Here is a 12,907-nt window from a genome sequence, read left to right as displayed (position 1 = left end):
TTTTCAAGCTTTTGGAGTGCTTGTACCTTCATTTACTGAAGAAAGCTGACAAGCAAGAAATGTGTTCGTTCTAAAGCATTGAATTTGTCATTCATGCTCTTGATCAAACTGCTTCTAAGCATGCTCCGGGCTTTTCTGCTAAGACCACTGATTCTGGACCAAGCAGCTTTATTTTCCAACAAAGTCATAGTGCAGAAAGCTCTGTGCGGTCAACGCCATAGTATATGATCCCGCAAAGCTACGAAAAGACAGCAGCGACAGTCGCGAAAGCTAAGCAGAAAATGCATGCCTTTCTCATGTGTTTTTCCGCTAGTATTTAAGCCCATTGTCTGCTTTGTTCGGTGCTGTCATGGTCGGGCATGATGCATAATGTGCACTATTACATAGTCGTGTAGTCTTGAGTTTCTGCTGTGCAGTAAATAGCATGCTCAAGAAGTTTTATTAAGTAATGTTTAAACTGCTAGTTAAGTAATGTTTAAACTGTTAGCACAGGTAGTCTTCCTTAAACACCATAACTTGCTCAGCTTGTACGAAGAGCCAAAGTGCAAGAGACACGATGCTCTTGTTGCTGTAGAAGATTCCACAGGCTTCAAAGAGCAAGATTCGTAGCAACCGCACTGCTGCTACGTATACCTTCTCACTTGCCATTCCTTTATATGCATGCATGCCTGTGCTGTCTCTGTGTGTAATGATGGATATACCGCCAAATTGCTGTGTCCTGTGTGTTCTGGGTTTCATTTCTCTTGCAGCAGTCAAAGGGAAATTCCACTAAATGCGATCATGCATGCCATCTTGTACATGTGGTTATATATAAAAGGCAGCTGCATCCAGCGACAACGGGAATGGAGTTCAAATGAGTCACGTTTAAAAGCGTGGGTTGCATTATGGGTAATAGGATGTGCTGTACATTTGCTGTACTTTTTAAGGGCGCTTGCAAAGGCAAAATTTCGACTGTCACTGCTTATAATCTTTCAAATAACTAACAATCCATTTTTGACACTGGGTTTCTTCCTATTTTTTCCCGAGCCTATGCTGCACTGCTGCAATATCGGAAAACTCACTGGACGGCACTAATAGCTATAGCGTCATCCGCTTGCCATTGTAAATAGGTGCGAGACATGTCGAAATTGCTGTACATTTTATCCGCTGTGAAGTTTCAGGATGTTAAAAACCACAATTTGTTTATGGGAAATCATGATATGCCCCATTACATGAAAATCCGGCAATGTAGTCGGCGGCGCGATGCAATGATGGTACCAAAAATGGATGATGGCAAATAGTAAAACCGCATCAAAAATTACTTGAATTGACGTCAAATTTCTCAGAGAGGTTGCTGTGAACAAAGTAAATTAATGCCTTTGAAAAGAAAATTAAGTCAATTTTGCTGTATGGGAATTGAACCGGGGCCTTTGGGGTGCAAGATGAGCATGCTTCCACAGTGCCACGGCGGCCTCGCGGTTCTGTGCCTAGTGCGTGCATTGTTGGGCACGTGACGGCACAGTCAATGGATAGGAGGTGGTGCCACGTCATGAGTAACATTACTGTTAAAATAAGCATTGATGTCCAATTGAATGCCGCTGAGCGGTCCTTGGAATCTTGGAAAAACGCTAACATAATCCTAATCCATAAGGAAGGGGACTCCAAAGACTTGAAAAATTATAGACTGATCAGCTTACTGTCCGTTGCATACAAAGTATTTACTAAAGTAATTGCAAATAGAATCAGGAACACCTTAGACTTCTGTCAACCAAAGGACCAGGCAGGATTCTGTAAAGGCTACTCAACAATAGACCCTATTCACACTACCAATCAGGTGATAGAAAAATGTGCGGAATATAGCCAACCTTTATATATAGCTTTCATTGATTATGAGAACGCGTTTGATTCAGTCGAAACCTCGGCAGTCATGGAGGCATTGCGGAATCAGGGTGTAGACGAGCCGTATGTAAAAATACTGAAAGATATCTATAGCAGCTCCAACCGTACTACTCCATAAAGAAAGCAACAAAAATCCCAATAAAGAAAGGTGTCAGGCAGGGAGATACGATCTCTCCTATGCTATTCACAGCGTGTTTACAGGAGGTATTCAGAGACCTGTATTGGGGAGAATTGGAAATAAGAGTTAATGGAGAATACCTTAGTAACTTGCGATTTGCTGATGATATTGCCTTGCTTAGTAACTCAGGGGACCAACTGCAATGCATGCTCACTGACCTGGAGAGGCAAAGCCGAAGGGTGGGTCTAAAAATTAATCTGCAGAAAACTAAAGTAATGTTTAACAGTCTCGGAAGAGAACAGCAGTTTACGATAGGCAGTGAGGCACTGGAAGTGGTAAGGGAATACATCTACTTAAGACAGGTAGTGACTGCGGATCCGGATCATGAGACTGAAATAATCAGAAGAATAAGAATGGGCTGGGGTGCGTTTGGCAGGCATTCTCAGATCATGAACAGCAGGTTGCCATTATCCCTCAAGAGAAAAGTTTATAACAGCTGTGTCTTATCAGTACTCATGTACGGGGCAGAAACCTGGAGGCTTACGAAAAGGGTTCTACTTAAATTGAGGGCGACGCAACGAGCTATGGAAAGAAGAATGATAGGTTTAACATTAAGGGATAAGAAAAGAGCAGATTGGGTGAGGAAACAAATGCGAGTTAATGGTATCTTAGTTGAAATCAAGAAAAAGAAATGGGGCATGGGCAGGACACGTAATGAGGAGGGAAGATAACCAATGGTCATTAAGAGTTACAGAATGATATCCAAGGGAAGGGAAGCGTAGCAGAGGGCGGCAGAAAGCTAGGTGGGCGTATGAGATTAAGAAGTTTGCAGGGACAACATGGCCACAATTAGTACATGACCGGGGTAGTTGGAGAAGTATGGGAGAGGCCTTTGCCCTGCAGTGGGCGTAACCAGGCTGATGATGATGATGAGCAGTCCTTTGAACTATGAACTCCTCGCGGGCAAGCGAGTGCGTTGAGACACTTGGCATGTTTTCATTTGGTCTTGCAGCACTTGCGGTTCACCTGCTGAGATGACCGGGGAGGAAATTTAAAATAAATCAGAGGAAAAAAAATAGAAAAAAGTAGTACAGTACAAAATTCATGGGTTACGTTATAGGTATATCTGAGCATAAGCTTAGTTACAAGTTGAGTTACTGGGTCTGGAATAATTAGAATTTTTAATCACCGAAGCGATCGGGGTCGAAATTCATAATCTGAAAAAAAAAAAGGAAATATAGTACAGTACAAAATTCATGGGTTTTATTATAGATATATCAGATCGTAACATTATTTACAAGTTGAGTTACTGAAGTGTCTGGAACAATTAGAAATCACTGATTACAGCACACCAAAGCACAGAATCGTAGACGTTGGCTAAATTCCTGGAAACCCGAAAGTAGAGAGCCGAAGTAATGAAGTCACTAATGACGTCACACACAAGGTGTCATTATATTTAACTGGCTCATTAATGGAAAACAGTTGCCTCCGAGTTCTGTTCGTGCGTTGCGTTCGCCTAAAGAACACCAACGCCAATGTGCGAGTGCCACAAGACGCACCTAAGTCAAAGATTAGGGTCGCCTACCATTTTTGTTTTAGCATGCGGGTTGCAGCGGGCAGAGCGACGGCACGCACTGGGTGGAGCTACAGCTACTACGTAGACGAGTCCAGTCACACCAAGACATTGGCGCGAGAGCAGCGGCGTGTGCGTGCGCACTATCACTTTGCACTGAAGCGGCCTAACCGTGGCAGGTATTGTAATGACAGCCAAGTAATAGGGGCGATACGAACGCGTACGGCAGTGGGATACAGACGGGTGGATGGCTTTTCAGAAACATAACGCGCACTTTCTTGCGTGGTCGTTGAACGGGCTGGCTAGGCTTACAAATGTTCGCCGAAGCAGCGCCACGAAACTCGACGGGACGTTTTTCTGCAACGACCGGAGGAAAGCCTGCATGGATTCTTTAGTGAGATCATCAGAAGAACTCAGTCACATGTTCCGCAACGTTCCTACTACGCTGTCAGCTGCCGTGTTGGTTCCGTTCTGCATTAACCGCGGAGGCGAGCCCGCCGTCTTGCTGACATTAAGGTCACGGAGCCTCGCCAGGCACGGCGGGTTCATTAGCTTTCCTGGAGGCATCGCCGACGAAAGCGACGGGTCAGCTATGGAAACTGCGCTTCGGGAAACTGAGGAGGAGCTCGGGATAGCGCCTGCAAACGTAGACGTGTGGGGATCTCTTCACTCGCTTCCGTCTCTGGGCTCCACGATTTCTGTCACGCCCGTTGTCGGATTTGTGAAATCCAAATCGTTGATGGACGAGCTCACAGTGAATGAAGACGAAGTGGAAAAAGTATTTATGCCATCTTTGAGAAGCCTGTGCGACCCTCGCGACTGGGAGTACACCTGCTGGAAATACCCCGGTGTACCGCACCATGCGTCGCCAGTTTTTGTTCTCAACGGTGACGAAAAGATTTGGGGTCTAACTGCAAGAATATTGCATCTGTGTATGGCCAGTATTTTACCAGAACTGTACTGCAGAAGTGACCCAGCCTTAAACGTTACTAATGGTGGCAGTAAGCTCTAATGATGCCCTTACTGATGTGCACGGCGCTTCTGAAACTGTTCGCTCTTCAGACGGTAGACGAAACTTGCCCTGCCAGTGCAGCAACTTAACAAATTGACTACGAAACCATAGATGACGAAATTGTGAAAAGCAACAGCTGCGGACATGCTGCGCACATAACGCGCGCGCACACCGCACACGTCGAAGCAGGCGCAAAGCTAGAAAGTCATTAAAAGCATCGCCACAGTTTCGTAAACAAAACCGTGTATTGAATTTTTGCACGTTTGCGGCGTGTTCCTTCACAAACTGCGCACTTGCAGCTTATGATTCACCTAACGCAGTATTGTGCTAGTCTATGAGTCTGTGCTCGTTCCAGCAGTAGTTCTTTTTTCTTTTTTTTGTCAGCCCCATATGCAAGTGTTCCATCAGCACGTACTCGATCGCACTGCCATCAACACTGTGGCGAGGCCTAGTGACAGTAATGGCAAGTAAAGGAGAGTAGCACTTATCGTATTTCGGAGTAAATTTACGCTGTAGTAAAGTGCTGGACAGTAGAAATGTTTGCGTTTGACTCTCTCCTGAGCAACGCCTAACGAAGACACCAAGGAACACTGACAAGATGGATTTTCGTCGGGATTATCACGTGCTGTCGCCCTGTGTGTAGCGCATTCGTAGATCATAATGGCGCCAAACCGTGGTTCATCTTCGTCTGGTGAACAAACAATGTGACCGCCCTTGATATCCGACTCAATGCGCGCTCACTTGTTTTCGGTGATCATGAACTTTTCCCTCTAAGTCAAACCACGGGGTAAGTTTGGAGCTCGACAAGAATCGTGGTTGTGATGTGTCCAAATATGGGTGATGAGGGCGAGGGGCCCATTGCGCACTGGCCCAAGAAACGGTTCTGTCAACGTGTCAGCGCACCTTTTGAATGATTCTAGCCTGCTGTGGCATCGTCATATCGTCGCCGCTGTTTATATCGTGGCACCTGCCATGTCGAGCGCGTTCAGAATCGAGCGATGTGATGGGACGGGAGGAGGAGTGAGCATCGGCCGTCGTCACAGGTTCGATTGGTTAACGTTGAGGCTGCGTTTTTCAGCGCTGATAGACGAATTTTCAATTAAATATAATTACTTGAGCAGGGGAAGCGCTTACCCCGTGTGAAGCTTGAAGGGTCTGCAAGATGACTAGTAACGGACGTCGCTCCAGGACGCTCCAGTGGGTTTGAGCGCATTGCGCGGCATTTTTGACTACCACTAGTGGCCGCGAGGGAGCATGCCAGACTGCGCTTGGACCGTTTCATGAACGTAATCTTGTTTCGAATTTTAACAAAGTGCGCAGAACATTGTTATGATGATTTGTGCTTTCGTTTGGTTTATGAAGGGTCGACAACGACGCTGCAGTTTTGGCGAATAGCGGCGGCGGCGGCGCCGAAGAAAAAAGCCGCCAACGATCTCGCCGCACTGCAACAATGTCGTCTGGAGCCAAACAGAAGCGTTCGTCGATTGACGCCGGCAGCAGCTGTGCAGGTGGGTACGCCGTGGTACGCGTAACGTAGTTATAATGCATGCTTATTTTGTGAAGGAGAGTTATAGTAAATTACATTTGAATGTGGTTATGCTTAAGAAAGGCCAGTTAGCCTGAGTGGTGATGGCCGTTATTTCTCAACCAAAAGGACATTCAAGTGTAGTTATGCTTAGAAACATTGAGATGTTGGTGTGGGTCTAGTTCATGCTCAGCTGTTGAAGATTGTTATTGGAGCACACTAGTAATTGCATTACTGAAAGTAAGAGCTTTTGGTGGTGCTCAGGTACAAGCTGACCAATGTTATGGGTGAGAAGTATTATTTCCATTTAACGCTTGAGTTAAAAAGATTTGCTTGTTACATTGCAGGAATAACAGTTGGAAGCAAACGATCGAGGAAAACAAGCGCCTGCGAAGATGAGGACAGCCGGCGTAAGTATTGTTACCATACCAAAAAACGGCACACTGTAAAGAACTTAATCTTCACAAAAGAAAACTAGCCATCAGTGTTTTGAACTTAGTGATGACTTTTTCTGCTACAAATATTGATAGGCGCACTTTTAAGAAAACGTAGTGCTAAAAAGGCACTCACATGGGAGGGAATGAAAAACAAGCACAAAACTCGCACTGTTTATTCACTGGCATGGGCTGCTAAATATTTAGGAAACTTATGCCACAAAGAGCACTTGCACGAAAACGGCTATCGCAATGTTGTCCACACGTGCGCATCAAAAAACACTGTTGTACAGTTTGATAGATGGATCACTAACACAATTGCATGTAGACACCGTTGCAATTGCCCAAGTTTTACACATGTGCTCGTTGTGTCACATATTTGCTACATATTTAGCAGCCCATGCCAGTGCATAAAAGTGTGAGATTGGCACTTGTTTTTCGTACCCTCCTGTGTGATTGTCCTTTTGTGCTACCTTCTGCTACAAGCATGTCTAACATACTAAGCCATGAAAATGTTTTACTGGATTAATAGGCTCGTCTGTGTATGTGAACACAAAAAGTTCTCTATAGGGCAAAAAATTTGTAATTGACGGTTTGTAATATAGTGAGCGCCATCTGTCGCACAACTGATGAAGCTGCAGTGCTCTGTGAGCGAGAGTTTGTGGTTAGAAAGTGTTTCGTTTCTTGGCTTCTGCCTGGCCTCTGCTGTGGCAGCTGCATGTGTTCTTCACTGCGCCAAAAATAATTGAAGACGCCGTCGCTCTGTTCTCGTTTTCGTACATGTCACGGACCTCCGACTTCTCGAAGCATACCATTCAAACTGATCGTGTGTGGCGCTATCTGCTTTCTAAAACTGCCACAGTTCGCCAGGCACATTGAGGCTTGGCACTGAAGGAACATTGCGTCAAAAATTTCATATATTTGGAGACTGCTGATGCCAGCACTTGACTGGTACGAGTGACATGAACTCCTTCAACAATGAGTGGATGGTACGTTGTCGAAACACACTGCCAATGTGTCCCCAAGTGACCACACTTGGTGTTGTAGACTGGCCACGCGTAGCGAACACCGTGTAAGGCGGCTCGCCTGGTTTCCTCTTTGCTGCTGACAGAGTATAGAGAGAACCAATTCTATGTTCATTTAACTGCGACATAATTTTCTAGATGCTAAAATGCTCACAAAAATAAACGCTTTACGACTAGAAGTGTTTTCATTGCAAGCGCCGTCGGCTGCTACTTCGACAACCGGGAGCTAGGCCTACTCACTCAAGTGATCGGCGGCTGCCAACAAAGTTAGCAGGCCAAGTGTGATGCTCCACTTAGGAAAGTTTACCGTACTAACGTGGCTCATCTGTAACAAAGGAAAGTTTCACAGAGTTGTTTGTCTTATTACTATGGTCCTTTTTCGGTGCGCGGTAAATACGGGAAACTCTCAAATGGCACACCATTCTCTCGACTGCATGCACTAACTGCCACCAATGAAGACGGTAGGCATTGCTCGCTGGCCGTGGGTGTCGCCATTCACGAAGTCTCTGCCAACAATTGAATGCATAGTTTTTGGGAATTCTTTTACTCATGCATGAATATTAACAGGCTAAATGAAAATACATTGGAATATTTGTACACCATCGGCAGCAAAGAGCAAATCAGGCGAACTGCCTCGCACGGTGGTCACTGCACACTGCTCATCTGCGAAACCAACTTGAAACAAACTGCCCTTGGATGGTGTGTTTCGATCACTTCAGTGGGGTAATGCTGGGTGCTGAATGTCATATGAGGTGCACTTTCTACATCACTTGTCCACGTGTAATTACATTACTTGACGTCATGTGATTATAATATTTATTATAATTACATGTCAGCGACAACTTGTTGCAGATATTTCGACCTCGTCACTGACGACAGAAGTAGCGCCTTGATCACGCCTATGTATTGTGGGTTTTTCACCCGTGCTCTTGGGACAAAGCAACGTAGTGTAAACAGTAGTGTAAACAATCGCAAGGGCACTTATTGCACCTTTCATAGACTAATGCCTGCTAGCTGACTTGCTATGCTCAAAACATGACAATGGGCAAGCGACAAATCGCGGAAGTCCTACTCACCGCGACTGGATATCGAGCGAATATGTTCATTCAATGCTGGACACCAAACTCCTGGTCGTTCGTGCGTACGGTCACGGGAACGGTGGCGTGTTTGAACGATGGTGTTTTTCCATTCCGGGGTAGGCCTTACGAGACGGTCTTGCAGAAGCATGGATCGGCACACGCGTAGAACATCCGCGCCGCTTGCCAACCCCGAGCCAACGAGGAAGAGCCTTCTCCTTTTTGCGTCCAAGTAACCCCGCCGTTAGGTGGCGTTAGCAGAGCAACACTCATGCCATCTCTCGTACTACCCTGCAAGCATACCGACACCGCCGCAGTAAAACCACACTGCAAAGCCGGATTACAGGGGACGAGCGAGAGTCGCGTATCCCCACAGCATTTAATATTGGCGTAAGCTTACCAAGTCACCCTTACGTAGATTGTTGGTAGTCCTGCATGGAGCTCAAATGCCCCAATATGGACACTTGGGTGAGCTGGTATTGTCTGGATAGGGTGAATAGCATAAAAAAGACAAACTGAGTGCTACCACTGCTTTTGCAAGCTCTGTCCATCCTCGTTCATATTGAGCTTTCCATATTTCCGGCAAAATGAGGCTGCCTTTAAGGGCATCTCGAAGATTGCTGGCCGAAATAACCTCACGGCACTGGCATATGACAATTCCGTAGCTGCAACTATCGCGATGAGAACTGGCTCTGTGAGGAGCAAGGTATAGCGCAAGTTGTGTGCTGTGATGGCATCTCTGGCCATCGCTTATCCATGCTGCTTTACTCGCCGGATAGCTCTTCTTGGACGGTGACCGAAATAAACTTGTGTGTGCTCCGTTTGGCAGTGGAGCAATTTTTGCACCCATACTCAACACAACTAGCCTGCCTTTACCTGAATATAGCGGAATCGAAACCACCACAAACAGCGTCTCAAGGTGCGCTAGGGCTGCGCTGGTTGTTCGTCTGCTCCTCGTATCCAACCATGTAGAGGGCGCTCGTGACAGCCATATTCGTGCATGTGCAACAGCATTCTTGCAAACCCTCAATTGTGCCACAATGCTAGGTGCTTGCGTTTGCATGTTTAGTCAACAGCGTGCGTCATGTGCACTGATTCTTAAAGGAAAACGTACATTGCAAAGTAAGCTTATTTCTGTTCAGCTGTCACTTTCTCGTCGGACGGCAGCTTGCCATTTTTGAAATGCCACACCAGATTACATGGTTGTACTTCCAGTTGTCATTACAGGGCTTCTGGGCTTTTTCATGAAAAACAGTTTCAGGTAATGGCTGTTACCTGTGGCTTGTAGGGCATCCCATTGGTATGCTAAGATCGCCATAAAACACTTAAGAGGAAGCCTTAGCTTGGTGGCCCCTATCTAATTACATGGTAATAGAGAAATCGTTTTTCTTGGCCACCACTGTGCCAAATTTGATGAGGTTTGTTGAATTTAAAAGAAAAGGTTAAGATGTAGAGACTGTTGGTAGCGAATGTTATATTTAGGCCGTAAATATTTTAATAAAAATTGTTGGAAATAGCAAATTTTCGGAAAATGAAGCTATGACGATTACAATTCTAACTCAGTAATCAAAGATGATATCACAATCCTGCAAATTGTATCTAATAGTACATTTAAAGTGGACAAAATTCATGCATTATATATGGCTCTCAAATAGACCACTAATATGCGAGTGTGACTTTTGTGAAACCCTTGCAAACAGTAGCAAATTCACGTAAGATGTAAATTGATACATCAAATTTGTTTGCTTTGGATGCGCTAATGCATGTAGTTTACAGAACTGCGATATCTGTTTTGGTACAGTGCTACGAATTTGTAAACTTAGTGCTTCCATGTTTTTCAAGCTTACCAATATCTGCAAGCTTCATTAAAAAAAAAATTCTGGCCTTAAATGAAAATTCTGCTTCTGACAGTTACTAGAATTTCACATTCTCTCTCAAATGAAACAAATTTAATTAATATCGGCCCAGTGGATATATCTGAAAAGTGTTTCTGCGTTTCATATGTATTTAAGTGGGCGGCATCGGAGATGGGCCCGAGCTAAAGCTCCCTCATCAAACCCTCACTGCAGGTGATGTAGCTGAGATGTCACAAACATTACTGGCAAAGCTTTCAGATAAGCATGTAGCAGGTGCTAGTGTTTGGGCTTTTAGCATAATGTCTTTCCTTAAATACTAAGTCGGCGTGGACTGTTTAAATATCATTCCAGAAACCTCGTAACGCTTGTTTGGTACCAAGAAAACTCTTAGTTCACGAGAAAAATGCATTTGAAGAGTCTGAATACCATTCTCGAAATTGAAATCTCCCGCCACCCTACCGGCGGAGTGATGACGTTGCATATGCCATCATCACCTTTTGCTGCCGTCAGCGAGTAAAACGGCGCCTGACAGACGGAAGTACCGAGCCAAGACAGACCGGTGAATTTACCGCTGCAGCTGCTTTTTGGTCAAGTGGCATAGACCCTTCGGGCAGCCCGCAACTAGAGTGTACTAGAATGAGGTTGAATGGGATGAGCAGCTGGTGCGGCGCATGCTTTGCAGTGAGGCGTGCGACGACGAAAAATACTGTGGTGGCGCAGCGATCGAGGTGGATTGGGCCATATCAAGGTCGCGCTGTTGGAAAATGCTGGTGATACTTCTCGGAAGAGTCATTTGTACTACTTTGCGCCCTGGTGTATGTGTTCAGACTGCTCAGACGGTGTTTGTATTTACATATGACTAGTATTTATGCCTTAGTAAGATGCCTTTCTTTCCTTTCATTTCTTTTTTTTTTTATTTTAATGCCACTCGGTTATAGCGCATGCATTGCGTCTGCAGTGTCGGCTTTTATTGTACAATGTTATTGTAGGGTTCCCTTTGGAGAACAAATATTTTTCTTGTTCTTCAAGCAGCATATATCTCTTGTGTGTATTTTTCCACCTATAGTTTTCCATCAGTAGGTCTTGCGAAACGCAGACGGAAAAACATATAGAAACTTTCTGCTTGCCGCTTGAAAAAAATAAAACATCTGCCCCATACGGCGCCCTGTACTCAAATTTACGGGCACTATTCTTACAGAAAAAAAAAAATGCTGTAGTGCAACATTTCATTCATGTTTCCGCCTTCTTCACTTAACCCTTTGAGGGTCGAATTATTTTGAAAAATACTTTCCCAGGTGGTGAAATTACTTTATTGCGGATCTTGAATGTACAAAATGTATAAAGTCGGGAATAAATAAAAAATAATTGGGAACAGTATTTTGGTGTCGGCATCACTCAGAACTGCAAAATAGTCAATAGTACTTCCGAGCGTGGTACTCCTTGAAACACGGGTCTACGCACAGCGCCTTATCGCAGTCTGCACACCTAAAATGCGTGTCTGTTCTCTTTGAGCGACGAGTTGTTTTGGCGCACACATGACATCTCTGCGTGCGGCTGCCTTGGGCAGAGGTCTGATGCACTCTCTTGCTTAAGCACGTTGCCGCGGAGAGCAAGAATACCTCGTGAGCGGTGGTGATAAACAAGCTAAGAGCACTGCCAATCAAGATAGAAATCAACTTCCGCCGCCCCTGCGAGAGCATGCCGACAAAGAGAAAAACCACGTTTCGCGAGCCTCCGTTGTGATCACGCGACGGAACCGAAACCGCGAAAGCGCGTTGCCACTGAGAGCGAGAATACCTAGCGATCGCGAACGTCGCTGATAAACAAGCTAAGAGCAGTGCCAATCAAGATAGAAATCAACTTCCACCGCCCTGCAAGAGAGTGCCGACAAAGAAAATGACGTTTCGCGCGCCTCCGTTGCGATCACGCTGCGAAACCGAAACCGCCAAAGGGGCGTTGCCGCAGTCTGAGCGGCGCGCTGAAGCTAGCAATCAGTTCTGTTTATCTCCCCAAGAAGGTAGCGCAAATTTCAAATGCTTCTTGTAAGTGCTAAGAGGTGGCAGCACCTCTCGGTGAGCCCGCATCGTCATTATGGCGCGAAATTTCAAACGGAGGGTCGGAACCGTACCCGTACGGCAAAGACCTTGCGGGACAGAAAACCGCCGCCGTACATGTACGGCGAAAACCTTCAAAAGGTTAACAGAATGTGGAGTAATCGGCACAGGTTGTTTTATCGTGGTCGACCTTGGGCGCCAAAAACAGATTTAGGTAGCCATTTGTGGCCTGTAAGTCACGTGAAATTTTTTCCCAATTCATCTTAACAAAAAACAATAATAAAATAGCACGGTAGACTGATTAGTGTCAACATTAGTGATTAATGATTAGTGCATTGTACTACTAAGCTCGAGCT

The 12,907-nt window shown here is 45.3% G+C and overlaps 2 protein-coding genes across 5 annotated transcripts in view; both read left to right on the top strand.

Annotated features, from left to right (window-relative positions):
• Positions 1 to 3,374: 3,374 nt before the first annotated feature.
• The window catches only part of LOC142578686 (uncharacterized), an 80,003-nt gene continuing 70,470 nt past the window's right edge, over positions 3,375 to 12,907 (top strand). The window contains exons 1-3 of one of the 4 annotated variants that reach the window (XM_075688162.1): positions 3,375 to 3,748; positions 5,944 to 6,089; positions 6,454 to 6,516. In XM_075688162.1, the coding sequence (XP_075544277.1) occupies positions 3,468 to 3,748; positions 5,944 to 6,089; positions 6,454 to 6,516 (490 nt within the window). In that variant the 5' untranslated portion in view covers positions 3,375 to 3,467. Of the gene's footprint in view, positions 3,749 to 5,023; positions 5,369 to 5,409; positions 5,868 to 5,943; positions 6,090 to 6,453; positions 6,517 to 12,907 lie in introns of those variants that run through there. The other 3 variants (XM_075688161.1, XM_075688163.1, XM_075688164.1) reach the window with 3 other exon arrangements.
• On the top strand, positions 3,746 to 4,826 carry LOC142578689 (mitochondrial coenzyme A diphosphatase NUDT8-like). Its single transcript, XM_075688166.1, has one exon. The coding sequence runs from the start codon at positions 3,817 to 3,819 to the stop codon at positions 4,579 to 4,581; it is 765 nt and encodes a 254-aa protein (XP_075544281.1). The 5' UTR covers positions 3,746 to 3,816; the 3' UTR covers positions 4,582 to 4,826.

This window comes from Dermacentor variabilis, chromosome 4 (assembly GCF_050947875.1).
Source record: "Dermacentor variabilis isolate Ectoservices chromosome 4, ASM5094787v1, whole genome shotgun sequence".
NCBI lineage: Eukaryota > Metazoa > Arthropoda > Arachnida > Ixodida > Ixodidae > Dermacentor > Dermacentor variabilis.
Note: the sequence above shows the minus strand (reverse complement) of the source record. Positions and strands in the feature narration are given on the sequence as shown.